Genomic DNA, 25,126 nt, shown 5'->3' on the forward strand with positions numbered 1-25,126 from the left:
CTTTAATTGTGTGTTTTTTGGTTTTGTTTTTTTTAGCTATGTGTGCATGTTAAGAGGTCTTTAATGTTTGTGTTGAATTTTGTATTCTTGCAACATGTTTGCATATAGGATCTTGAACACCTCATTGTACTGTATTTGTTTGAAGGTAAACATTTTGCACTTGTCTCCCGCTAGACCTGAGCTTGGTCTGCAAGGTGTTTATGTGTAGCAGACGTATTCCATTACACTATAAGATCATTATTGCACGTAACTGCAAAAAAAAAAAATAGTGGAATGCCTAAAGTAGAGGTGCTCTCAAAATATTTCCCTGGGCTGTAATTTAGTTCTGAAAAAATGAAAAATGTTTTATTCAAGATGTTGATTAATAAGTTTACCTCGTGATTTCTGTTTTCAAATTGTGCTAAAGAAGGTGTGTTATCATTTGCACTATAAACATAATGTTCATGTAAAATAGTGAAACAGTAAAGATTTGAATGTAAGAAAAGTTCCTTCAGTGGAGACTGTTGAGTTAATGTTCACTGTACAAAAGGGTTTGCAAAAGGGTACAGCTGCTATTGGAATTACGCAGAGTAGCCACATAACACTTATTTTATTTGTTTGGTAATACAGTATCTTGTAATGGTGTCATATTGTCTTAAACTTACAATACATGTTACCATAGTGTTTACTTTTTATCTCAAGGAGTGCAGCAACACAACATTTTGTGTGTTGTTTCAAAATCAAAAATTTGATTTCAAACTTTCAACACCTGTGAATGATCATAAAAACTGAGCTTGCTTTTGTTATTGAGCAGTATATTCTAACAGCAACTATTCATTTGTATTACTGTCTTAAGTTTGCAGGGCAAGCTCAGAGAGTTTTATTACCAGTTATGAAAACAAAACCCTACACCCCATATCTTGGTGTGACCCACGAAGCACCCCAACCTCGTCTACTGCTGGCAGACACCCACCTCCCCCTAACACCACCCTATTGTTGCACCCTCAAATACGTATACAACACACCTGCCTACACCTGCACCAACTGAGCCACACGAGCACATACACCTATCTCATCCCCCAGTCAAACCCCGACCACATACACCTATCTCATCCCCCAGTCAAACCCCGACCACATACACCTATCTCATCCCCCAGTCAAACCCCGACCACATACACCTATCTCATCCCCCAGTCAAACCCCGACCACACCAAACTACCACAGAAAAATGTCCACCAAGCCAGGTGTGTGTGTGTGTGTACCAATTGTATTGGGGAACCTTGCATTACTAAGAGGATGCAAAGTCAATGAAGAGAGGCAGTATAAGGGAAAGGAGTAGCCCTACGTGCAACATTTCTTGTTCTGTGATTTACTTATTATATTCTTACATACTTTTTCCTTTTTACTTTTTTACATACTTTACGAAGGTGAAGGGACGTCGTCGTCCCTTCACCTTCGTGTGTGTGGTCTGGTCAACATATTTTAGCCATGTTATTGTGACTCATCGCCTGCATACTTTTTCCATTGTGTTGGGGGATATGTGGTTAGCATTATTTCTTTGTCTTGTTGTATGGGTAGAGTATGTCTTTTGGGTGGGGGGGGGGGTTGTTGGGAGGGAGGGAGGGTATAATTCGAAAATCGCGCTATTTTTGGCCGGTAGCGGCGAAAATCGCGATTTTTGCCCGCCAGCTGCGAAAATCGCATGGTTTTGGCCGGTAGCGGCGAAAATCGCGCTATTTTTGCCCGCCAGCTGCAAAAATCGCATATAATTACCCAAGTGTAGTTACAGGATAACAGCTACGCTCGTGATGTCCCATCTTGCCAGTAATCTGTTGTATGATGCTTTGAAACTACTGACGGTTTTGGCCTCATCACCTTCTCACTTAGCTTGTTCTAACCATCTACCACTCTGCAAAAGTAAACGTTCCAATATTTTTTTGTTCTTTTGTTTCCATAACTTGAACCTGTGTTCTCTTGTTCTTGAAGTTGTTGGTTTCAGGAATTCCTCTGTCAATTTGGCCGATTCCTGTTAGTATTTTGTAAATGGTGATCATATCACCTCTTTTTCTTCCATCTTCTAGTTTTGGCATGTTTAACTCCTCTAGTCTCTCCTCGTAACCCTTTGTTTTTCAGTACCGGAAGCCATTTTGTAGCATGCCACTGTACCTTTTCCAGTTTGTGCTTCTTGAGATTTGGGCACCATACAACTTCTGCATATTACAGTTTTGGTCTCACAAAAGTTGTGAACAGTTTCTTTAGTATTTCACCATCCATATAATTAAAAACAAGTCTGCAGTTGGAAAGTGAGACATGCGCTCCTCTCACAATGTTCTTTGTGTTCCTGTGGCAATAGTTTACTATCTAAAAACACCCCAAGGTCTCTTTCTTTATTAGAGTTCTGTCATTCCTTTCTACATAATTTGTAAGTTGTTTGTCTCCTATTTACTCTGATTCAACATTCCATAACATTGCATTTGTTCACATTGAATTCCATTTGCCACTTAATGCTTGACGCATCTATTTTATCTAGATCAGTTTGAAGGTCATTACAATCATCTACGTCTCCCATCTTCCTCAGTATCTTGGCATCAGCTGTAAACATGTTCATTTAATTCTATATTCATTCTGGTATATCTATTATGTAGACGATGAACATTACTGGTGCAAGACATGAATCCTGTGGTACTCTGCTAGTAACACTCCTTCAGTCAGATACATTATCTTTGATTACTACCCTCTTCTGTCTGTGAGAATATTGTTCATCCATGTCATTTACTTCCTTACTTTACTTACTTACTTTACTTGCTTAGCTACAAGTCCGTACAATTGAACTCGTTAAAGAACTTTCTAAGTTCTCCCAAAGTGTCCTCTCATGAAATTGAATTAATCAACCGTTTCAGTGTCCCCATTCTCTTGTAGATTATATCGCAAAGCATATTTAATTTGCACCAGGATATGATCACTCTTTCCCAAGGGAGGAAGGTACTGGATTTCAAATATCTCTTCTTCGTTCCTGGTGAATATTAGATCCAATATTGATGGAACATCTCCTTCCCTCATTCTTGTGGCCTGCTTGACATGCTGATACTTGTATGTTTCCAGCAGGAGGTTTATAAATTTTCCTATCCAAATGTCCTCCGTTCTTGCTTCGTAGGCCTCCCAGTCTATTGCTTTCAAGTTGAAGTCCCCCAGTACCAACCGTTGTCATTTATCTTTATCACGATTTTACTATAATCTCTCATGACCGTTATGAGGCCCTCTCGTATGTCATATAGTTCCTCCTTTGTCCATGTCTTGCTTGCTGGTGGGTTGTGGAACATTCCTACTAGGAAGTGTACAATTACCTAATTGTAGTAATGGGTTGAGAGCCCGTGTCCCGTCTTCCCAGCATTCGTTGTCGTATAACGCTTTGAAATTACCGACGGTTTTGGCGACCACTACCACCTCACTTAGTATGTACTCACCTAGTTGTGTTTGCGGGGGTTGAGCTCTGGCTTTTTGGTCCCGCCTCTTAACTGTCAATCAACTGGTGTACAGATTCCTGAGCCTATTTGGCTCTATCATATCTACATTTGAAACTGTGTATGGAGTCAGCCTCCACCACATCACTGCTTAATGCATTCCATTTGTTAACTACTCTGACAATGAAAAAATTCTTTCTAATGTGTCTGTGGCTCATCTGGGTACTAAGTTTCCACCTGTGTCCCCTTGTTCGTGTTCCACCCGTGTCCCCTTGTTCGTGTTCCACCCGTGTCCCCTTGTTTGTGTTCCACCCGTGTCCCCTTGTTTGTGTTCCACCCGTGTCCCCTTGTTTGTGTTCCACCCGTGTCCCCTTGTTTGTGTTCCACCCGTGTCCCCTTGTTTGTGTTCCACCCGTGTCCCCTTGTTCGTGTTCCACCCGTGTCCCCTTGTTTGTGTTCCACCCGTGTCCCCTTGTTCGTGTTCCACCCGTGTCCCCTTGTTCGTGTTCCACCCGTGTCCTCTTGTTCGTGTTCCACCTGTGTCCCCTTGTTCGTGTTCCACCCGTGTCCCCTTGTTCGTGTTCCACCCGTGTCCCCTTGTTTGTGTTCCACCCGTAATTACCTAAGTGTAATTACCTAAGTGTAGTTACAGGATGAGAGCTACGCTCGTGGTGTCCCGTCTTCCCAGCACTCTTTGTCATATAACGCTTTGAAACTACTGACGGTCTTGGCCTCCACCACCTTCTCACTTAACTTGTTCCAACCGTCTACCACTCTATTTGCGAAGGTGAATTTTCTTATATTTCTTCGGCATCTGTGTTTAGCTAGTTTAAATCTATGACCTCTTGTTCTTGAAATTCCAGGTCTCAGGAAGTCTTCCCTGTCGATTTTATCAATTCCTGTAACTATTTTGTATGTAGTGATCATATCACCTCTTTTTCTTCTGTCTTCTAGTTTTGGCATGTTTAATGCTTCCAACCTCTCCTCGTAGCTCTTGCCCTTCAGTTCTGGGAGCCACTTTGTAGCATGTCTGCACCTTTTCCAGTTTGTTGATGTGCTTCTTAAGATATGGGCACCACACAACAACTGCATATTCTAGCTTTGGCCTAACAAAAGTCATGAACAATTTCTTTAGTATATCGCCATCCATGTATTTAAATGCAATTCTGAAGTTAGAAAGCATTGCATAGGCTCCTTGCACAATATTCTTTGTGGTCCTCAGGTGATAGTTTTCTATCTAGAACCACCCCTAGATCTCTTTCTTTATCAGAATTCTTTAAAGATTTCTCACATAATATATAGGTTGTATGGGGTCTATGTTCTCCTGTTCCACATTCCATCACATGACATTTATTAACATTAAATTCCATTTGCCAGGTGGTGCTCCATATACTTATTTTGTCCAGGTCTTCTTGAAGGGCATGACAATCATCTAAATTTCTTATCCTTCCTATTATCTTAGCATCATCAGCAAACATGTTCATATAATTCTGTATACCAACTGGTAGATCATTTATGTACACAATAAACATCACTGGTGCAAGAACTGAACCCTGTGGTACTCCACTTGTGACATTTCTCCATTCCGATACATTGCCTCTGATTACTGCCCTCATTTTTCTATCAGTCAGAAAATTTTTCATCCATGATAGAAGCTTACCTGTCACCCCTCCAATATTTTCCAGTTTCCAGAACAACCTCTTATGTGGAACTCTGTCGAAAGCCTTTTTTAGGTCCAGATAGATGCAGTCAACCCAACCATCTCTTTCCTGTAATATCTCTGTGGCTCGATCATAGAAACTGAGTAAATTCGATACACAGGATCTTCCAGATCGAAAACCATACTGTTTGTCTGATATTATATCATTTCTCTCTAGGTGTTCTACCCATTTAGTTTTGATTAGTTTTTCCAGTTTGTTTTTTCCAGTTCCAGTTTCCAGTTTGATTAGTGTGTGTGTGTGTGTGTGTGTGTGTGTGGATATAGCATGGTAAGTGCACATACCTAGTTGTATCTATGGGAAACAATTTTCCACCCTTAGCCTATTTCATTGCTAACATACCTGGTGCATTTATACTTTGCAATGTTTCAGTAATCTCTTAAACTTGTTTATGAAATTGTGAATGGCAGATGATTGAGCATCTCTGGTCCAGAGGGTCTTATTTTGTTCACTTTGGCACTAAGAGACTGGAACCACCGACCCCACAGTGTGTGGCTGAAGCTCTTCCGCCGAGTTATCGTGGTAGGCCCAATAGGAAAGTTTTCAGAGGCAGGAAACCTCTGCCCAATTGAGATTTTGATACTATCCCCGCCTCCCTCTTAAGCATGTAGGAACTAGTGATTGACGCCCATGTCATAAATTGTTAACCACACTACAGTATTGTGGAAAAAACGATGCTTATTTCCACGACAGTGTGGTTGACTATTTCTATGATTTAATTAAGGTCATTTATTTACCTGTCACACATCATTCAAATATTTCCTTACCATTCTCTAGCTCCTCTGGTTTAAGTTTACCTAGCCTGCCCGCATGGCTCATGTCTCGAGATTATTTCTGGTACCACCAGTCTTTTGGCAAACCAGCAGACATTCTCAATAATCTTCTTGTGTTTTAAGAAGTGAACTTGTGTTTTAAGAAGTGGAATTTCTGTGCCAGATCTGTATGCTTTAGGACTGGTTGAAGATTGTCTTGGTATAATATTCTGAAACAATTTCCTGCATTAGATTTTTATAATTCATCATGATGTTTGTTAGTCATGCATTTGCATGGTAAGGTTATTCTGGGGTTAAATCTGGGGCTACATCCACTCCTAGGACGATTACTCTTTGTTGACCAGACCACACACTAGAAATTGAAGGGACGACGACGTTTCGGTCCGTCCTGGACCATTCTCAAGTCGATTGTGAATGGTCCAGGACGGACCGAAACGTCGTCGTCCCTTCAATTTCTAGTGTGTGGTCTGGTCAACATACTTCAGCCACGTTATTGTGACTCATCGCCTGAACGATTACTCTTTGACTGTGACCCTTGTCAAGACTGTACTGACTTTGTGATCATCTGTCCCCTCTACCATACCTCTCTTGTGTGTTGCAGATTAAACCCCACCAGGCATTGGCCCTGCACACACACAATGTAACGGTCCCTGTTGTTACCTCGTTACAGCTTGTTGCAAAGAGGTTTCATCTGGTTATTATGTTTCAATGATATGTTAGAAAGTTGTTGCAACTTGCCAGATAATTTTTACAACTTGTTAGAAAGTTTTAGAATGTAAAAACTTGTTAGAAAGTTTTAGAACTTGTTTGAACGTTGCAACAACAGGGTAGTTTCATTGTGTGTTTGGCAGATGTGTTCCTATGAATGTATCCTTTTCAGGTGGTCCTGTTGTGTTGGTCTGTTACCAGTCCTTATTCCGCTCCCATCAATTGAGCATCATTTCCATAAATTATCATGTTTGCGACCCTACTTTCTCAAGAAGACTGACTGCATAAATCTGGAATAATAGTAGTTCAAGTAGTGAGTCTTGTGGTACCCTACTTGCTTCTTTCCTCCTTTGTGACTTGGGAGATGTACTTGTACTCCCTCCAGCCTGGGTCCTGGGTGTATAGAATGGGTGTGTTTTTATACTTGACAGTGTTTACAGCCAGTGGAGAGTGGAGACTGAGGGAGACTAGTGCCACTGAAAGGCTTCACCACCCTGCAAGAGTAGGCACACACACAACTGCTAGATTTCAAGCCCAACAAGTTTAAGGTAATGTAGATGGGAAAGGAGGATGGGTGTAGGTTATACCATTAGGGTCTGTAGTCAAGTATGAGAGTGAGAGACTTGGGAGTAGACCCAACATGTAGTACTTGAGGTGAAAGTGCAGGCGTTGATAGGATGACATGAACAGCACGACACACACTGGCTCGCAAGTATGAGAGTGAGAGACTTGGGAGTTGACCTAATATGTACTTGAGGTGCCGGTTCAAGCGTTGATAGGATGACATGAACAGCACGACACACACTGGCCCGCATAACACCGCTATTCGTGAACGTAAATTAGTCAATTTTCAAGGCCATTTACACTGTCTACATGTAACCAGTTTCATAAATGCAACACAGGATTGGAATCCCTCTCTAATGAAGTTGTCTAACTGAAAGTGTCTTGTGGTTTGCCAGAATACTAGTGGCTGAGCCAGTCTAAGCTACTATATGGCTACTATGTACAAAATCTTGCTGGGAATAGACATGGTGGATAAGGATGGCATTTTTAAACCAATTGAAAATAGGACAACATGACATGAGTGGAAGCTGAAAAGGCAAATGTGCCAAAGAGGATTACGAATATACTCGTGCAGGGAAGTGGGGAGGGGAGTAGGAAGTGAAATGTAGTGGACGTAACCATCATCCACACCGATCTATAGAGTAAACACCACACGTGGAGGAGTGTGAGCTGCTCCTTTCATGCATTGTCCCCGCCGCTGTAGGCGGTTGGCCTCCCTCTCACTCTAGGTCATTGTAACCCTCGCCATAGGTCACTGCCTCCTCACTCATTGCAGGGTGCTGCTCCCCCTCTTCACTGTAGGCCGTCACCCCTCCTCACTGCAGGCCGTCACCCCTCACTCACTGCAGGCCGTCACCCCTCACTCACTGTCACCCCAGGGGGCCTCGTAGCCTGGTGGATAGAGCGCAGGACTCGTAATTCTGTGGCGCGGGTTCGATTCCCGCACGAGGCAGAAACAAATGGGCAAAGTTTCTTTCACCCTAAGTGCCCCTGTTACCTAGCAGTAAATAGGTACCTGGGAGTTAGTCGGCTGTCACGAGCTGCTTCCTGGGGTGTGTGTGGTGTGGAGAAAAAAAAAAAAAGTAGTTAGTAAACAGTTGATTGACAGTTGAGAGGCGGGCCGAAAGAGCAAAGCTCAACCCCCGCAAAAACACAACTAGTAAACACTGCTGGCCGTCCCCCCTCCTCACTGCTGGCTATCCCCCCTCCTCACTGCAGGCCGTCCCCCCTCCTCACTGCAGGCCGTCCCCCCTTCCTCACTGCAGGCCGTACCCCCTCCTCACTGCAGGCCGTACCCCCTCCTCACTGCCGGCCGTCACCCCTCCTCACTGCGGGCCGTCACCCCTCCTCACTGCGGGCCGTCACCCCTCCTCACTGCGGGCCGTCACCCCTCCTCACTGCGGGCCGTCACCCCTCCTCACTGCGGGCCGTCACACCTCCTCACTGCGGGCTGTCACCCCTCCTCACTGCCGGCCGTCACCCCTCCTCACTGCGGGCCGTCACCCCTCCTCACTGCGGGCCGTCACCCCTCCTCACTGCCGGCCGTCACCCCTCCTCACTGCCGGCCGTCACCCCTCCTCACTGCGGGCCGTCACCCCTCCTCACTGCCGGCCGTCACCCCTCCTCACTGCGGGCCGTCACCCCTCCTCACTGCGGGCCGTCACCCCTCCTCACTGCCGGCCGTCACCCCTCCTCACTGCCGGCCGTCACCCCTCCTCACTGCGGGCCGTCACCCCTCCTCACTGCGGGCCGTCACCCCTCCTCACTGCCGGCCGTCACCCCTCCTCACTGCGGGCCGTCACCCCTCCTCACTGCGGGCCGTCACCCCTCCTCACTGCGGGCCGTCACCCCTCCTCACTGCCGGCCGTCACCCCTCCTCACTGCGGGCCGTCACCCCTCCTCACCGCAGATAACTGTTTACAAGGATATGAGTATTCCCAAAATTGTCCCAATAACTGTTTACAAGGGAATAAGAGAATTATTCGGGAAAAGTGCCAAGCCTTTGCAACTATATAGTACAAGGAATGGGTCAGGATAAGGGTTTGGGATGGGACGGTGGAAAGGAATGGTGCTCAACCACATGGACAGTCGGGGAATGAATGCCAACCTGCATGATTAATAAGTGTAGTTGTCCAAAAATGTAATTTTGTAAATTTAATATTAATTAAGAACAAGAAGAAGTCTATCCAGAGAGTTCAAACATGACAGTGAGAATGCGTGCGTGTAAGAGAGAATGAGAGCATGTGAGTTTGAGTACGAGAGAGAGAGAGAGAGAGAGTACAAGAGAGTGAAAGAGTGTACAAGAGAGAGAGTGAGCGCAATCACGACACAATGAGGTACAAGCACTACTGCTCAATTAGTTGTAATCGCCTAGTCATGCCTGCGGAGGTTGAGCCTCGGTTCTTTGGTCCCGCCTCTCAACTGTTAATCAACAGGTGTACAGGTTCCTGAGCCTACTGGGCTCTATCATATCTACATTTGAACTGTGTATGGAGTCAGCCTCCTCCACATCACTGCCTAAAAGCAGTGACACTGCTTTAAGTTTCCTTTTAACAAGTTTCCTTTAAAACTGTTAGGGACATTCCATCTGTTAACTACTCTGACACTGAAAACGTTCTTTCTAAAGTCTCTGTGGCTCATTTGGGTACTCGGCTTCCACCTTTGTCCCCTTTTCTGAGTTCCACCCGTGTTAAATAATTCGTCTTTATCTACTCCGTCCAAAATTCCCCTGAGAATTTTATATGTGGTTATCATGTCTCCCTGAACACTTTTGTCTTCCAGCGATGTGAGGTGCAATTCATGCAGCTTTTCCTCGTAACTCATACTTTACTTGTTAGTTCTGGGACTAGTCTAGCGGCATACCTTTGAACCATCTCCAGCTTCATCTTATGCTTGACACAGTATGAACTCCATGCTGGAGCTGCAAACTCCAGGATTGGTCTTACAATCAAATGCAAATTTGATTGTAAGACCAATCCTGGTGGGGAAGTAAGGAAACAAATGCCTTCTTACTTCCTCACTGGTAATCATAAGCTCCTCCAGTGATGCCTGGTTAGATATTTCCACCCTTATCTCGGGAACCTCTCCTTGCTCTAGTGTGAAGACCTCCTGGAATTTCTTATTGAGTTCCTCACACACTTTCCTGTCATTTGTAGTGAACCTGTCTTCCCCTACAGTTTTATTACCTGTTCCTTCACTGTTGTTTTCCTTCTGAAGTGGCTGTGCACCAATTTAGGTTAAGTCTTTGCTTTTCATGACACCAAGTAAGGCAATGTGATGTAGCAACTCAGAGTGGGAGCATAAGAGAGTGTGCGAATGTGAGCGTGAGTACAAGTATGAGTGAATGTAATGGTGAGCATGAGTTCTAGTGTGAGCAAGGGTGCAAATATGAGTGTCAGTGCACATGTGAAAGCGAGCTTGAGCGTAAGTGCAAGCATGATCATGAACGTAAATGAAGGCATGAATGCAAGTATGAGTGAAGGAAAGTGTGAGTGAGCATGAGTATGAGAGTGAGTACAGGTGTAATTACCTGTAATGTAGTTACAGAATGAGAGCTATCCTCGTGGTGTCCCGTCTTCCCAGCACACTTTGTCATATAACGCTTTGAAATTACTTATGGTTTTGGCCTCCACCACCTTCTCTCCTAACCTGTTCCAATCATTTACCACTCTTTTGCGAAAGTAAATTTTCTTATACAGTGGTACCTCGGCTTATGAGCGCCCCTGGTTACAAGTTTTTCGGGTCACGAGCAGGATTTGCTCAGAAAATATGTATTGGGATACGAGGGTGTTGATACGCATACGGGCCGACCTAGCGCATGGTGGCACGGCGATCACCACTCAGTTTACCAGTGCCTCGCGCCCAGTGACTATCCTGGCTGAATTCTTCACAAGGGTTTACCGTTTCTTTTCGGATTTTTTTGCTATTTGAGCATAAAATTTGTTATTATATATCTCGTCATGGGTCTCAAGAAAGTTAGTGGTAAGGTTTAACCAAAGAAAATAGTTGTGAGTAGAGGCAGTAGAGGATGTCCCTTCTTCATTAAGAAAATGTGTAAAGTATGGGAAGAACTGCAAAGTTTTGTTGAAAAGACTCACCCAGATAAAGCTGTAGCAGGCCGTTGCATTGACCTTTTAAACAACAATGTGATGTCTTACTACAGACAAGTGTTAAAATGTAGGGAAAAACAAGTGTCTTTAGACAGATTCTTAGTAAGACAAGCAAGCCGTGAGCCACAAGCAGGTCCTAGTGGTATGCAGGCAAAATGTGCCAGAGAGTGCACACCAGTGAAGTCCTCACTACCTGATGTTATAATGGAAGGGGACTGCCCTTCCAAGCAGTAACACCTCTCCTCCTCCTGTCCTCCCCACCATCTTCCATATGCCAACAGCAGTCATCAGCAAGGGTAAGTAATAACTTGAACATACTTTTCTAGTGTAGATTTCGATGAATTAGGTATACAGTTTAGTTGAAGTGAGGTTTTTGGGTAGTCAGGAACGGATTAATTCATTTCCCATTATTTCTTATGGGAAAATTAGCTTCGGTTTACGAGTTTTTGGGTTACGAGCCGTCTCCAAGAATGGATTAAACTCTCAAACCGAAGTACCCCTGTATTCCTTTGGCAGCTTTTTTACTTTGTTTAAATATATGACCTCTTGTTCTTGAAGTTCCAGGTCTCAGAAATTCTTCCCTATCAATTTTAGCGATTCCCATTACTATTATGAACGTAGTGATCATATCACCTCGTTTTCTTCTATCTTTCTATTTTTGGCATATTTAACGCCTCTAACCTCTCCTCGTAGCTCTTGTCCTTCAGTTCTGGGAGCCACTTATTGGCGTGTCTTTGCACGCTTTCAGTTTGTTGATGTGCTTCTTAACTCTTATGTGGCTCCGGGCTATTTAACACTTGTCACCCACAGGCGCATACCAAAAAAAAAAAATATATATTTTTTCTTCTAAACCTGTTTATTTATGTTCTCTGATCATGGGAAAAATAATAATAATATCGTAAGTGGCATATATTGCCCGCTATAGGGCGGGGAAGTCTGGCAAAAAACAGGCGCTGACTCAGCGTGCATCCCAGGCGGTCTGTTGATCGCCAGCTGTCAGGCCGGAGTTGCCACAAAGAGATAATTACCTAATCATTTCAATGTGTCTGATTGATTTTTCGTATTTTTTTGCTGTAATATTATTCAATAGTGTGTAGTGTGATATATTTATATAATAAAATGAGTGCATCATCGCTGTACTCAAACATATGGTGTGCATATTGTTGATTCAATTATTATGTTCATCAAGCAGTGAACAAATACTTTGTCGGTTATTACACTATATACACAGGTTATATATAAGTATCTGCATGTTTTGGTCACCTTAACACTTTCGCTCGGGGATGACGCAGCATTGCGTCATCCGTTTACTGGCGGTAATGCCGGGGATGACGCAGCATTGCGTCATCCACTTTAAAAATTCGCCAAAAATCAGGTTTGTATCCGATTTTTTGGGGACTGGTTTTAAAATGTGCGCCGATGTCTTCCCATTTCCTTTGTTGAGCCTCGTGGCCCTCAGGCGGCTTGGCACACGCCGTGGGCCCATTGTCTTTGCTCCACTGTTGTGACCAATGTCGTCTCCCCTCGCATCTCAAACGTGTGAACATTTCGGCTATTTTCCGTGGCTATATTTCTTACTGCGGCTTTAGAAACTATCAACGCTTACTCCACGATGGATAGTAATCATGAACAAGGCCCTTCCAGGAAGAAAATTGCGAAAGAAAGGCTTGAAAAGGGTGGGAATTGGGAGTGTAGTAGGAAGGCCTCTGAGCGCTCACTCACGGCTAACGCGTGGCCCGTCTTCAACTCGTCGGCGGTTGGAGCGTGACCAGGTGTTTTTTTTTATATGCTAATGTTCCTCTAGAGAATTTTATTACGAACCCATTGAGACCAAAATGAAAGACCTAGGACAAAAATTGAGGTGACCAGAGTGAAAATAGTGAAAACATTTTATCCCGTTTGCGTGCTCCCGGGTAACTCGTTCGCACTTTCTCTGTTTGCTGCGGGTAATTAGCCGGGCTTTTGGAGTTTATATGCATTTAGTGCTGTAGAGAATTTTATTGCGAACACAATGATACCAAATTTATTCTCGTAGAAGGAGAATTGAGGTGACAAAGTTGAAGAGAGTATACACTTTTCGGAATTAACGCGCGCTTCCGTGACACGCTGGGGCCCATATCGCCCTGTCGAGGGGTGGCGCGCGGGGTGAGCGAAAGTGTTAACAAACCACTAAGTTGCTATTATGAGTCAAAAAGCAACGAGGAGTGACCGCCACACACCAGCCAGCCACTCGCTGCCACTCCCTCAACACCTCACTCGCCCATATTCTCCTCCCACCATACTGTTTTTGCTTTTATTCACTATATACAGATGTTATATATAAGTATCTACATTCGTGTTCACCATAACGAACCACTAAGTTGGTATGCTGAGTGGCAGTGGCAGCCAGTGGCAACCCGCCACTGGCTGCTATTTCCTCCCTCTCTCCCTCAACTCACCTGACTCGCCCACATTCTCCTCCCACAATACTGTTTTTGCTTGTATTCACTATATACAGATGTTATATATAAGTACATGTTTTGTTCACCACAACTGTGCAACTAAGTTGATATAGTTAGTTCAGGCACTAAGAGACGTCGCTACAGTCAGGTGGCGGCTGCTTCCCTCACACATTCAAGGTCTGACACACTAAAATTTCACCCCAACAATACTGTTTGTGGTGTTATTACCCTATATACAGACTTTATATATAAGTATCTACATGTTTTGTTCACCGTAACTCTTCAAGTAAGCCGGTATAATGCCCCAAGAGCATAGTGGCCACACCTACCAACATGACAAATCATGCAGATGTTGCCACACCCATCACCAAAATGGCTTCTTCCCCACACTCCTTTTGCTGTTATTACACTGTATATACACCTTATATATAAGTACAGGCATACCTCAGAATAAGAGTTTAATCCGTTCCTGGAGACGCCTCGCCTTCCGAAAACTCGCATTCCGAAGTTAATTTCCCCATAAGAAATAAAGGGAAATGAATTAATCCGTTCCTGACTACCCCAAAAACCCCACATCAAACTAAATTTTTATACCTAATTTACCTAATTCATCTAAATAAACCTACAAAACTGTGTTCCAGTTATTACTTACCTTGCTGTCGAGTGCTGTAGGCGTATGGAAGATGGTGATGAGGGGGGAGGAGGAGAGGAGTTACTGTTTGGAAGGGGAGTCCCCTTCCATAATCACATCACATAACCCCATGCCTTGTAACACTATGGATACCACTTCTCTTTCTAAATTTTTCAAACCAGCCCCTGCTTGCCTTAAACTCTTTCTTATCTGCATCACTCGTTGCAGGGGTATTCTTTAGAAGGTCTTCGTGCAACACCCTGGCTTTCTCACAAATAATGGCCTCCGAAACACTATCACCCCTCAACTCCTTGTCGTGTATCCAAATTAATAACAACTTTTCCACTTCTTCAAGTATTTGTGGTCTTTGTGCCGTTAATGTTCTTACTCCTTTTGCCACTTTAGCACCCATAATCTTATTTTTCTTCTTAAGTATAGTGCATATTGTTGATGTGGCTTTGTTGTACTGCCTACAAAGTTCAACAACACGTGTACCGTTCTCATGCTTCCGAATGATCTCTTGTTTCTCCTCTATTGTCATCCTCACATGAGCTTTCTGGCCTTTATCCTTACCACTGGCTTTCTTGGGACCCATGGTGAGATATATAATAACAAATTGTATAGACAAATCACCAAAAATCCAACAAAACACTGAAAATCCGCGAGAAGAATTGATGTGGGGGTAGTCACTGAGCGCGAGACAATAATAAACTGAGGGGCGGAGGGGCGACGAACGCGCTAGGTCGGCTGTACGCGTATCAACAAACTCGCGTCCAAACTCGCCTCCCGAAGTAACCCTCGCCTTCTGAGACAAATTTTTGGAGTAAATACACCTCGCCTTCCGAAAACCTCGCATACAGGGACAATCGCATTCCGAGGTACCACTGTATCTACATTCGTGTTCACCATAACTGACCACTAAGTTGGTATGCTGAGTGGCAGTGCAGCCCGCCACTGGCTGCCACTCCCTCCCTCCCTCCCTCACCTCACCTGACTCGCCACCATTCTCCTCCCACCATACTGTTTTTGCTTTTATATACAGACATTATATATAAGTATCTGCATGTTTTGTTCACCATAGCGAACAACTAAGCTGCTATAGTGAGTCCAGACAGTAAAAGGTGGTCACAGAGAGTCAGCAGACAATGCTACCTCCCTCCCCACCAAGATTACTCCTCCCACTACAGCGCTAATTATCACAACAATCCTGCTATTATCAGAATCCTGGTCATTTTTATCACAATCAGGGGTCTTCTGTAATACTATCATTGCTAAATAATAGCATGAACATGTATATTATGGCATTTTTAGGCGATGCTGTGATCACAAGCTGAACAGCAGTGCTGTGAGCTAATGCTGCGTGCGTCAGGCTTGGTAGCTCACTCAATACTGAGGCCCCTTGCACCTGGGAATTTGGCCCACAATTTTTTTTTTAAATGGCGTCTGTTTACAAGAGCCCTGATGAAGGTGAGGTGAACCCTGTCTATCCGCGGTCCGTTTAAATCTTGCGTAGTACTCCAATACATCATATGATGTGGAGCGCAAGTTACTGCAAGTCACCGAACACATCGTATGATGTGTAGCGCACTTAAAGGGTTAAGATATGGGCAAAATCCATATCACTTGTACCATACAACCGCTGCATATCCCAACTTTGACCTAACAAAAGTCGTGAACAATTTCTTTAGTATTTCGCCATTTATGTATTTAAAAGCAATTCTGAAGTTAGAAAGTGTAGCATAGGCCCCTCGCACAATGTTCATTTTCACACATTTTCTTAATGAGAAAGGGACATCCTCTACTGCCTCTACTCAACTATTTTCTTAGATTGACCCTTACCACTGACACTCTGGGACCCATGGCGAGATATACAGTATAATAATTACTTTTTATGTTTCAAATACCCCAAAACCCAAAAAACACTGAAATTCTTAACAAAGAATTCAGGCATGATTGTCACTAGGTGGGAACCACTGGTAAACCGAGGTGCGGTCACCGTGCCACCACGTGCTAGGTTGGCCCATACAAACTCATTTCCCGAGGCAAAGTTCGTAACCCGATTCAGATTTTCCAAAGAAACTGGGCTCGTAACCCGAAAAGTTCGTAAAGACGGGCATTCATAAGCCGAGGTGTCACTGTGTGTTGATGTAAAAGGCAATTAGAAAGTGGAAATTGATACTATTGAATTTGGGCAAACCAGAAAAGTTCTTGTACTGATGTAAAGAAAACTTAATCTAACCTAACCTTCCTAGACCTAATACACTGTCTTATATAGTACATATGTGCTATACTAGGCTTAGGAATTTTTAAGTTTGGTTTTTACCTATATTTTTTTTTTAGAATATAAAGTGAATAGTACAAGATTCTATTATCTAACTGTCCATTATGTCTATGTATGTTCGATGGTTCAGATAGGTTCAAAAAGTTGTATCTAAACTGAAGGATGGGGTGACTTTACACTCCTACCCACTAGCCTAGTACAGGTACGTGTTGTGTTTCAATCTAACTGCTCTGACTTTCACATTCTTTGTCAAATCAGATCTTAAAGTTGTGGATGGAAGTCACTTTCACAACTTTCTTTGGCAGAACATTCCACTTGTTAACTACCCATAAAGAGTATGTGTACTTTCGTACATCCCTTCGGCTCATTTGCATTTCTGGATGGCCTTTCAACTTGCAACTTTGGCCTCCACGCTGGTTTGGGAAGGTAAAGACCTCCCGAAATCTTCTGTCGAGTTCCTCGCATGCCTCTTTATCATTCTCTGTGAGACCTCTTGTTTCTTCAGTCTTTCATTTTTCTCCTTATATGGCTATAAGACAGCTTTGCTTGTTCCTTAGCTTTTGCAGCAATGTCATTTTCAAATTGCTTCTCGGCTTCCCTTCTAATTTGGGTGTATTTATTTCTTGTTCTCTTTAGGGCCTCTCTGTTGTTCTTTGTTCCCCATTTCTCTGTAATTTTTCCAGAATTTGTTCCATATTTTTTTCCCCATTATTATTATTATTATTATTATTATTATTATTATTATTATTATTTATTATTTTTTTTGTCGTTAATCTCTCCTTCGTTGCCAATTGAACTTTACTGTTTTCGTCCACCTCCTTCTTGAGTGGTGTGAATTATTCCGTTGCCTGTGCACATTTCACAGCAATGAAATTCACAGCATCTCATTTGCTGACTTGCCTTCCATTTCTCTTTCCCACTGGATTCCCACAGAAAGTCTCTCATCCTGTTGTAGTCCCTCACGTCTGTAATCTCTCTCCTTCAATGAGTTTCTTTGTGTAATCTATTCTTTCAGCTCCACTACGTATTCAAGCATGACAATGCAGTGGTCGCTAGCTCCTAGAGGCATCTCGTCCTCCTAATACTCTGCCCTCGGCAACACGTCCCCATGGAGACGTTACTGGGTACTGACCACCCACCTTCAATACAGACACCCTCGAAGTACAAGAACATTTAACCCCTTAGACAGCTGTTATTGTTGATTCACGGGGTAATGCGGTTATCATTTGAAGATTTAACAAATTATTGTCTGGGTTTTACATGTATGATGCAAATATGGATATGAAAGCTCTCTGTGGATGTAAATATAGAAAAACCAGTGATAAAACCACCAGTGAAACAACGGAGGATAAAACAGGAAGTGTCAGTAAGGTCCAGCACCAGGTGTTGACAAGTACCAGACGCAGCCTTGCAGAGCGCCTCCTCCCAGTGAAGCAATAAATATTCACTTATTTTGTGTGTGCTTTCATTTTGTATACAAATTAATAATTCTATAATGAAAAATTATTTGGTGGAATTTGTTTAGTTTTTTGTGCATAAGCGGGTATGACCATTTCTCCATAGCCACTGGCTAAGGGTAACACTTTGACCATGCCGTGTGTAATTACCTAAGTGTAATTACCTAAGTGTAGTTACAGGATGAGAGCTATGCTCGTGGTGTCCCGTCTTCCCAGCACTCTTTGTCATATAACGCTTTGAAACTACTGACGGTCTTGGCCTCCACCACCTTCTCACTTAACTTGTTCCAACCGTCTACCACTCTATTTGCGAAGGTGAATTTTCTTATATTTCTTCGGCATCTGTGTTTAGCTAGTTTAAATCTATGACCTCTTGTTCTTGAAGTTCCAGGTCTCAGGAAGTCTTCCCTGTCGATTTTATCAATTCCTGTTACTATTTTGTACGTAGTGATCATATCACCTCTTTTTCTTCTGTCTTCTAGTTTTGGCATATTTAATGCTTCTAACCTCTCCTCGTAGCTCTTGCCCTTCAGTTCTGGGAGCCACTTAGTAGCATGTCTTTGCACCTTTTCCAGTGTGTTGATGTGCTTCTTAAGATATGGGCACCACACAACAGGTGCATATTCTAGCTTTGGCCTAACAAAAGTCATGAACAATTTCTTTAGTATATCGCCATCCATGTATTTAAATGCAATTCTGAAGTTAGAAAGCATTGCATAGGCTCCTTGCACAATATTCTTTATGTGGTCCTCAGGTGATAGTTTTCTATCTAGAACCACTCCTAGATCTCTTTCTTTATCAGAATTCTTTAAAGATTTCTCACATAATATATAGGTTGTGTGGGGTCTATGTTCTCCTATTCCACATTCCATAACATGACATTTATTAACATTAAATTCCATTTGCCAAGTGGTGCTCCATATACTTATTTTGTCCAGGTCTTCTTGAAGGGCATGACAATCATCTAAATTTCTTATCCTTCCTATTATCTTAGCATCATCAGCAAACATGTTCATATAATTCTGTATACCAACTGGTAGATCATTTATGTAGACAATAAACATCACTGGTGCAAGAACTGAACCCTGTGGTACTCCACTTGTGACATTTCTCCATTCCGATACATTGCCTCTGATTACTGCCCTCATTTTTCTCTCAGTCAGAAAATTTTTCATCCATGATAGAAGCTTACCTGTCACCCCTCCAATATTTTCCAGTTTCCAGAACAACCTCTTATGTGGAACTCTGTCGAAAGCCTTTTTTAGGTCCAGATAGATGCAGTCAACCCAACCATCTCTTTCCTGTAATATCTCTGTGGCTCGATCATAGAAACTGAGTAAATTCGATACACAGGATCTTCCAGATCGAAAACCATACTGTCTCTCTGATATTATATCATTTCTCTCCAGGTGTTCTACCCATTCAGTTTTAATTATTTTTTCCAATATTTTGACTTACACTTGTCAATGATACAGGTCTATTCTTGAGGGGGGTCTTCCTTGCTGCCACTTTTGTAGATTGGAACTATGTTAGCCTTTTTCCACACGTCTGTTACAATTCCTGTACACGGGGATGTCTGAAAAATCAGCTGAAGGGGCATGCTGAACTCAGGTGCACATTCTCTCTGGGCCCATGGTGAAACTCCATCTGGGCCAATTGCTTTGTTCTTACTTAGCTCCAGGAGCATTTTTTCACTTCATCTCTAGACACCTCTATGTGCTCTATGTTGTTCTCTGGAATTCTTATTGTGTCTTGTTCCCTGAAGATTTAATTTTGTACAAACACACTTTATAATTTTTTGTTTAATGTTTCACACATTTCCTTTTCATTTTCCGTGAATCTGTCTCCCATTTTCAACTTTGAATATTATCCTTTACCTGCAGCTTGCTTTTATTGAATTTATAGAAAAGTCCTGGATCTGATTTACATTTGTCTGCTAAAAGTTCCTCTCTGCCTCTTTCCTTACTAACGTGTAGTTTTCTTTCTTCTTTGTATCGCTGGTATGTTTGGGGATTTGGCCTCTTCCTATAATGATTCCATGCTTGTGTCTTTTGATCTCTGGTCCTCTTGCAATTTCTGTTGACCCAACCCTGTTTCCCAGGTCTGCATCTCTGTTTTGGTATGATTGTTTGTGTGCCTTCATCGCATATTTAAAAAAATTTGGTATTCATCTCATTTACTTCCTTGCCTAGCAACAAGTCTGTCCAATTATACCCATGAACATTTTTTCAAAGTTCCCCATAGCGTCCTCTCTTGCAATCGAGTTATCAACTGTTTCAATGTCCCCATTCTCTACTAGATTATATTGAGAAACATATTTAATGTCCGACACATGATCACTCTTTCCCAAGGGAGAAAGATGATCATGTCCTTCTGGGACATGATCACCTTCCTGGAACTCATGATCCGGGAACTCACCCCAGATGTTGGGTGAACTGGGACTCATGATCAATAGAATAGGAATAAAAATTCACGTACAGGACTGTGTTTCCTAGGACAGGGAGGATGAGGGAGGGAGGTTACCTTGTGATGATTTGATGAGGGTGGTTACCTTGTGATGATTTGATGAGGGCGGTTACCTTGTGATGATTTGATGAGGGCGGTTACCTTGTGATGATTTGATGAGGGTGGTTACCTTGTGATGATTTGATGAGGAAGGGAGGTTACCTTGTGATGATTTGATGAGGGAGGTTACCTTGTGATGATTTGATGAGGGCGGTTACCTTGTGATGATTTGATGAGGGAGGTTACCTTGTGATGATTTGATGAGGGAGGTTACCTTGTGATGATTTGATGAGGGCGGTTACCTTGTGATGATTTGATGAGGGCGGTTACCTTGTGATGATTTGATGAGGGCGGTTACCTTGTGATGATTTGATGAGGGCGGTTACCTTGTGATGATTTGATGAGGGCGGTTACCTTGTGATGATTTGATGAGGGCGGTTACCTTGTGATGATTTGATGAGGGCGGTTACCTTGTGATGATTTGATGAGGGAGGTTACCTTGTGATGATTTGATGAGGGAGGTTACCTTGTGATGATTTGATGAGGGAGGGAGGTTACCTTGTGATGATTTGATGAGGGAGGTTACCTTGTGATGATTTGATGAGGGAGGGAGGTTACCTTGTGATGATTTGATGGAAGGAGGTTACCTTGTGATGATTTGATGAGGGAGGTTACCTTGTGATGATTTGATGAGGGAGGTTACCTTGTGATGATTTGATGAGGGAGGTTACCTTGTGATGATTTGATGAGGGCGGGAGGTTACCTTGTGATGATTTGATGAGGGAGGTTACCTTGTGATGATTTGATGAGGGAGGTTACCTTGTGATGATTTGATGAGGGAGGGAGGTTACCTTGTGATGATTTGATGAGGGGGGTTACCTTGCGATGATTTGATGAGGGAGGGAGGTTACCTTGTGATGATTTGATGGAGGGAGGTTACCTTGTGATGATTTGATGAGGGAGGTTACCTTGTGATGATTTGATGAGGGAGGTTACCTTGTGATGATTTGATGAGGGAGGTTACCTTGTGATGATTTGATGAGGGAGGTTACCTTGTGATGATTTGATGAGGGAGGTTACCTTGTGATGATTTGATGAGGGAGGTTACCTTGTGATGATTTGATGAGGGCGGGAGGTTACCTTGTGATGATTTGATGAGGGAGGTTACCTTGTGATGATTTGATGAGGGAGGTTACCTTGTGATGATTTGATGAGGGAGGGAGGTTACCTTGTGATGATTTGATGAGGGGGGTTACCTTGCGATGATTTGATGAGGGCGGGAGGTTACCTTGTGATGATTTGATGAGGGAGGCATTCACATCCGCCTTCCCTCCCTGCACTTGTGGCTCGCGAGACCCCAGTCAGCTGGTGGGTGTTTCATCATGCCAGGAAGCAGACTACACCACACTTGTTGTGCATCAACTTTCATTTAAATGAAAATGCATTCCAACTTTATATTACAGTCTTGAGCAGTATGATTGCTCCAGTATGACATCTTGCCAATAGAAAGTCAGCATTGAATTAAATTAAATATGTATCAATTTCTGAGTGAGACCCATTGGCTCCTGTGGTGTTTGTGTGTTACTGAGGAAGTCTTGATTGTAGGGTTGATGTAAAGCCATTACTTGGTTACTGACTTTAATACTTAAGATGTTACATGACTAGTAGCTACCAAGCTTGGCGGGCGTCCTGTACGCTCTTGTTTACCTTCTCTGGCGTCTGCTCCGCCACACATAGAAAACGGATGGTACCATTTTCTGTGAACATGACAGCTCCCTAAAGCTACTATGTGATGAGATGGTACCATGTACTAGATCTCATCGGCTGTAGAGTTCTATAGATTTACAAGAGACTAGTACCAGAACTTGCCTTTCCCCCTCATTTTGGAATGAGGGGGGAGGGCCAATGGGGGCCACCATTAACACTGAAATGGTGACATTTTATGTTTGCCAATTCACCTAGAAAGCCAATCAGAAGACCCGAGTCAAATCACTGCTGAATTCAAAGAGAGACCAAATCTTTGAAAGCCACCTAAAGAACTCTTCAAACTATGTAAACAAACGATCGAGTTTTCTTGGATTGGCACGAGCTCGTTTGCCACACCTCTCCCACTTGTTTGGGGGGAACGGGGCAAAGGTAGCTCACTGCTTGCTGGGGTCTGAGCTCCCAGTTCTACAAGTGATACAGTGTGTACCAGGTCTCCCCTCCTCGGCTCCTGTATTCTGCCGGTTCAGCTAAGTGGTGGCTTGTCCTTGGTGGTATTTCCTGTACACTGCAGTATAGGGTGAGCCTAGTTTTGAATGTACTTGGAGCTGCAATTGTGCAGGGTTACCTTCCCTGTGTGCTCTCTAGTGCTGCCCTTGTATTGCCAGAGTTATCTTGAGTGTTCCAGTCACTTTCTTAAAGGTCCTCCTTGCTTGTGGTGGCCCGTGCCCACGGTAAGTCAGGAGTGTTGGAATTTTCCTGCCTTAACTTAGGTCAGGTGTAACATTAGCTGATGGGGCACACTGGTGATTCCTACGCTTTTCTCAGTGTGCAAAAGTTGGCCTTGACAGTCACGTGAGCCTGGGTATGTCTGCTTACTTTCATGTCCAGTGTAGCAGTCCCACTGTCTGGACATCCTGCATGGTTTACCCTTTGGGCCCTGGAAATCCCCTGTGGGTTTGGTGGTCCTGCTTTTGCTTTGTGTGAGTTTGAGGGTTGTTTGTTGTCTGAGGTACTGGGCAATGATCATTTCTTCTGCCTCTACCATTCTGCCTGTTGGGTCGGCGACACCTTCGATCACAAGTCAAGTGGCGTTTTCTCTCTCTATGGGACACCTAAACACTGGAGATTGTTTTAATTTCCGTATGGCTCATTTGGGCCCTTTTTGTACACCTGTGTCACTACATTCTAGTCCCTCGTATGCTAACACGCCTCTCCTCCTCCCATGACCATTCCAGAGAAGTGTTAGTTTGTATAATATGTGTGCATGCTAAAGGGCTGGGATATATGCTCAGGTGCACTCTTGTGCGTTCCAATATGTGTGTGTGTATGCTTAATTTACTTTTATGTTTGATAGTGTTTTGAAGAGATGTAAAAATGATTGATATATTACTACAGAGGATGGTTATAATGTGTGTTGCAGGATAAGGGTTCCTTCTACCTGGTGTTTGAATATATGGACCATGACCTGATGGGCCTTCTGGAGTCCGGCATGGTGGAGTTCTCGGAGCAGCACAACGCTTCTATCATGCGCCAGCTTCTTAATGGCCTTAATTACTGCCATAAAAAGAACTTCCTTCACAGGGATATTAAGTGCAGTAATATTCTGATGAATAACAAGTAAGTAGTGGCTTGTACAGCTTGTTCTTTCTATGAAATTGACTGTACCAGCTTACCACTAGTGGAGATGCATGTAATTATATATGGGATGGAAGATGTATGTAATTATATATATGGAAGGAGGGTGAGGGGTAGAGGGAACAGTGGGTATTAATGCCATACAACAGAGGGAGGGAGGGAGCACTAGGCCCAACTGGGCAGAAAACATTTGTAGAGTCGGTGAAAGTTAACACATGAGTGGAAAGGACCATAATTTAAGTAATGAAGCATGCTGCATCATCCTAGTGTAATTACTTGAGAAACATTGTTAAGAAAGATGAAAGTTGCTGATTATCAAGAAGGCAGATGAGGAGATTACAAATGTCAGTGTAGAGGAACGAATCAAAATGGAGAGAAGTGCTCTCAAGAGTATTGACGTGTAAATGCTAGAGGCTGTGGATGGAGTAATGAAACTGACAAATAGTCACGCCATTTAAAAATTTTGTTAGCAAACACAAAAGCTCCGTGATATAGAATGGAGAACAAAACAAAGTTGAAGACTAGGGGATTTAGAATGATGCAGGTGGAAAGGGTTATGGTTGCAGATGAACTAGAGAAATGCAGACATAATTATAATGTTCACAGGTAACCTAGGAACATGACCATACTAGGGATGGGCACAAGGCTAAGTGACCAATTAGACTCCCTTTCCGTTACCCTAATTATTAGTGGAACCTTGGGATTAGTTATTCTTCTCCTTCCCCTTCTATAGTTAGGAGTCCTCTTCATTACACCCCCCCTATCTGCATCACCACCACGCACCCTCCCACTTCTATGAAAGATTTTCATCCTTCAACTCTCCATCCATATCCGTCACAACTTCTACTTCATCTGCTGCATATCCAGCCACTTCCCAAAGTCTCTCACTTGTCTGACCACTTCACAACCTCCATTAGTTCTCCAGATACCTATACAACTCTATATTTCCCTCCACATACTTTTTTTTCCGTCATATCCACTAGACTTATCACTTGTAATACTAGTAACACGTTATCAATTAGACCTGCTCACCAATAACTCCCACCTCCACCACTAGATGGGGCGCTGCTTCACTTCCAGATAACATTCCTATCTTCACCACACTCCACCCCTCTATACCTTCCAAGTTACCTTCCTCGTCTTTACCCCCCTTCTCC

The 25,126-nt window shown here is 43.2% G+C and overlaps 1 protein-coding gene across 2 annotated transcripts in view; it reads left to right on the forward strand.

Annotated features, from left to right (window-relative positions):
• LOC123767964 (Cyclin-dependent kinase 12) overlaps positions 1–25,126 on the forward strand; it is a 140,344-nt gene that overhangs the window by 97,197 nt on the left and 18,021 nt on the right. For both annotated transcript variants that reach the window (XM_069306520.1, XM_069306522.1), the window contains exon 6: positions 23,755–23,951. In XM_069306520.1, coding sequence (XP_069162621.1) covers positions 23,755–23,951 — 197 coding nt within the window. The remainder of the gene's footprint in view (positions 1–23,754; positions 23,952–25,126) is intronic.

This window comes from Procambarus clarkii, chromosome 58 (assembly GCF_040958095.1).
Source record: "Procambarus clarkii isolate CNS0578487 chromosome 58, FALCON_Pclarkii_2.0, whole genome shotgun sequence".
Classification (NCBI taxonomy): domain Eukaryota; kingdom Metazoa; phylum Arthropoda; class Malacostraca; order Decapoda; family Cambaridae; genus Procambarus; species Procambarus clarkii.